This window comes from Aplysia californica, unplaced genomic scaffold (genome assembly GCF_000002075.1).
Source record: "Aplysia californica isolate F4 #8 unplaced genomic scaffold, AplCal3.0 scaffold00625, whole genome shotgun sequence".
NCBI classification, from domain to species: Eukaryota; Metazoa; Mollusca; class Gastropoda; order Aplysiida; family Aplysiidae; genus Aplysia; species Aplysia californica.
In genome coordinates, this window is record NW_004797895.1 from 231,752 (window position 1) to 234,474 (window position 2,723).

At 47.3% G+C, this 2,723-nt stretch overlaps 1 protein-coding gene across 1 annotated transcript in view; it reads right to left on the reverse strand.

The window, feature by feature from the left end:
* Nucleotides 1–2,723, reverse strand: part of LOC101848997 (diacylglycerol kinase beta) — a gene marked incomplete in the record, with an annotated part of 103,134 nt that overhangs the window by 47,526 nt on the left and 52,885 nt on the right. The window contains 1 exon segment of the mRNA XM_035972252.1: nucleotides 2,263–2,689. Within this exon segment, the coding sequence (XP_035828145.1) occupies nucleotides 2,263–2,689 (427 nt within the window).

The following is a 2,723-nucleotide window of genomic DNA, read 5'->3' on the forward strand; positions in this document are numbered from 1 at the left end:
GGAAGGAAGGAAGGAAGGAAGGAAGGAAGGAAGGAAGGAAGGAAGGAAGGAAGGAGGGAAGCAAGGGAGGCATGCCACACTCAACACATGACATCATTACAGGCTCATCAAGTCTTAGCCTAACCTGCAAGTCACCAGTTCCTCGTAAAAGACCACAAACACATCAAAAACAACCTTTTTCTTTTACATTAAAAAATTTGACAGTATCAGAGTCATGTAATGTAAACCACTATGCCATTCTGTGAATCGCACTAACAACTGCTAGGACAGGAGTATTCAAAATGACCAACTGCATTCCCATAATTTGTCCTCACTAGTCTCACCTAAAATATTTAATCGCCTACATCTAAATACAGAATAGCATGCTTGCTTATATTGTTCAGAAGGGTAACTAGTCTTTCTACGGTGCTCAGCTGTTTAAAATTTGGACAATTTTTAAAAAATTCATAAACAAATAAATATATGAACAGTAGAACCGCACCCTGATCAATTCATAGTCATGAAGAAACAGAAAAACAACTTTTGTCAGGGACTTTTTTCTTTTTGAAATAAAAATCCTGATTGACTTTTCCAAGATAAACTGGTAGACTTGCAGGTGTACACAGCAGGCTCAGTAGTAGCAAAACACGAGGAGAACAAAGTGTCGTGGAGGGGGAGAGAGACTAGTGGTCTGGTAGTGGTCTGGTAGTGGACAGGGGTAGGGGGTAAGGGACAGGGTTAGGGTTTGGGAGTAGTGGACCAGGGTAGTGGAGAGGAAGGGGGTAGGGGGTAGAGCTGCGCCTATTCGACTTTACTATTCAACGTTCATGATTTTTGCACTATTCACAGCTATTCGAAGTGTGGCAGAGCCATTTGAATGCCGTGTGATTTTTAAAAAATAAATAAACAGAAAATGGATTTTCGTCTCATTTTTCTCAAACATAGTGAAATTGGAGCACATTATATCTAAAATCAAAGAGATAAATACAGAAATGTTCTTTACTTGATGGGTACGAGACGGAGTGATAAGAAGAAGCAACAAGAGTCATAAAAACATTCGGCATTCCTCTAAACAATATCCATTACTATTCAATATTCACTGGTCACACCATAGATAGCTCAAGCAAGAGCACTTGACTCTTGAAGCGCAGCAAAAGTTATCTTTTTCCATGAAATTTGCTGTCACTATGAGCTCGCCTTCGCCTTCCCCTATTCGAAATTGAGAGCACTATGAATAGTGACGTGATGTTATCGCATTGCACTGTCTGTGACAAAAACACATGCACGCTCAGTGACTGACGCTTTGAATAGTTAACGAATGTTGAAAAGTCGTAGTTAGAGAAGGACTAACTAATCATATAGAAGAAAAAACGATACAACAGCACTTCGAATAGTGGAAGTTGGGATTGGGCTTATCTGATCATACATATAGAAAAAAAACATTCAACGCGCTGTGCATAACAGAAGTTAGGGCTAGACTGATCGTATATAATTTTTTTTAAACATTCGACGGCGCTGCGAATAGCCGAATGTGCGGCTTGACTTATCTAAAAGAAGAAAAAGAACATTCGTCAGTGCTGCGGAGAGCCAAAGTTAGGGCTGAACTTATGATATATAAGAAAAAACTATTCGACGGCGCTGTGAATAGTTAGTGAAAGTTGAATAGTGGAAGTTAGGGTTGGGCTTACCATACACAAGAAAAAAATATTTGGCAGCGGTATTTGAATGGCATGAATAGTGAGCGCACACTTCCAAGCTTTGATGAAGATTTTTTTTCTCAAAATCGCACAGCACTAATAGGGGGAAGTGGACAGGGGTAGGGGGTAGTGGAAGGGTAGGGGGTAGGGGACAGGGGTAGGGGGTTGAGGTACTGGATGAGTAGGGAGTAGGGGTAGTGTACAAGGGTAGGGGTGGTGGACAGGGGTAGGGGGTTGAGGTGTAGAACAGGGGTGGGGAGTAGGGGCAGTGAACAGGAGTAGGGGTATGGGTAGTGGACAAGAGCAGGGGGTAAAGGGCAGTGGACGTGAGGGTAGTGGACAGGGGTAGGGGATGGTGGACAGGGGTAGTGGGTAGTGGACAGGGGTATGGGATGGTGAGCAGGGGTACAAAGGTAGTGGACAGGTTTGGGGAGGGGGGGGGAGGGCAGGAAGACAAAAGAGGAGACGAAACAAAGAGGAGGGGGAGGACGAAGAAGAGGTCACATGTCACTCCAAGGTGGGGAAGAGGAGAGGATGGTGGTAGGTTGGTGGGTGTGAGGTATGTTGAATGTGTCGTTTCCTCTACCTGCCCGACTCCTCTTCCCAGCATCCCCAGCGCCGCTGTCCGACCGCGAGTGTCCCAGCCCGTGCAGCTTCTCCGTCAAGCCGTGGAGCTTCTCCGCCAGCCCGCCGCCGATACTCCTGCTCCCTCCACCGCCGTCCGCTGAAGCCGAGGAGTTCGAACCTCCCCCCGGCCCGGTGAGCCCCACGGGCTTGGCCTCGGCAAAGTAGTGCAGCTCTGTGGACAGGGGGGCACAGACGGTCTGGGAGGCCACCACCGCCATGTCTTTGACGTGGAAATCCTTACCCGAGGACGCGGCCAGCGCCGCCGCAGCGCTGGACATGGCCGCCTTCTTCATGAAGGAGAGGAACAGGTGCTTGCACAGGTCCTCCGGGATCTCCGCCTCCAGGTACGTCTCCATGAACAGCTGGAAGCCTGCGTAGTCGATGGGCTGTTTGGGGGGGAGTTGTTTGGGGAAGGAGAAT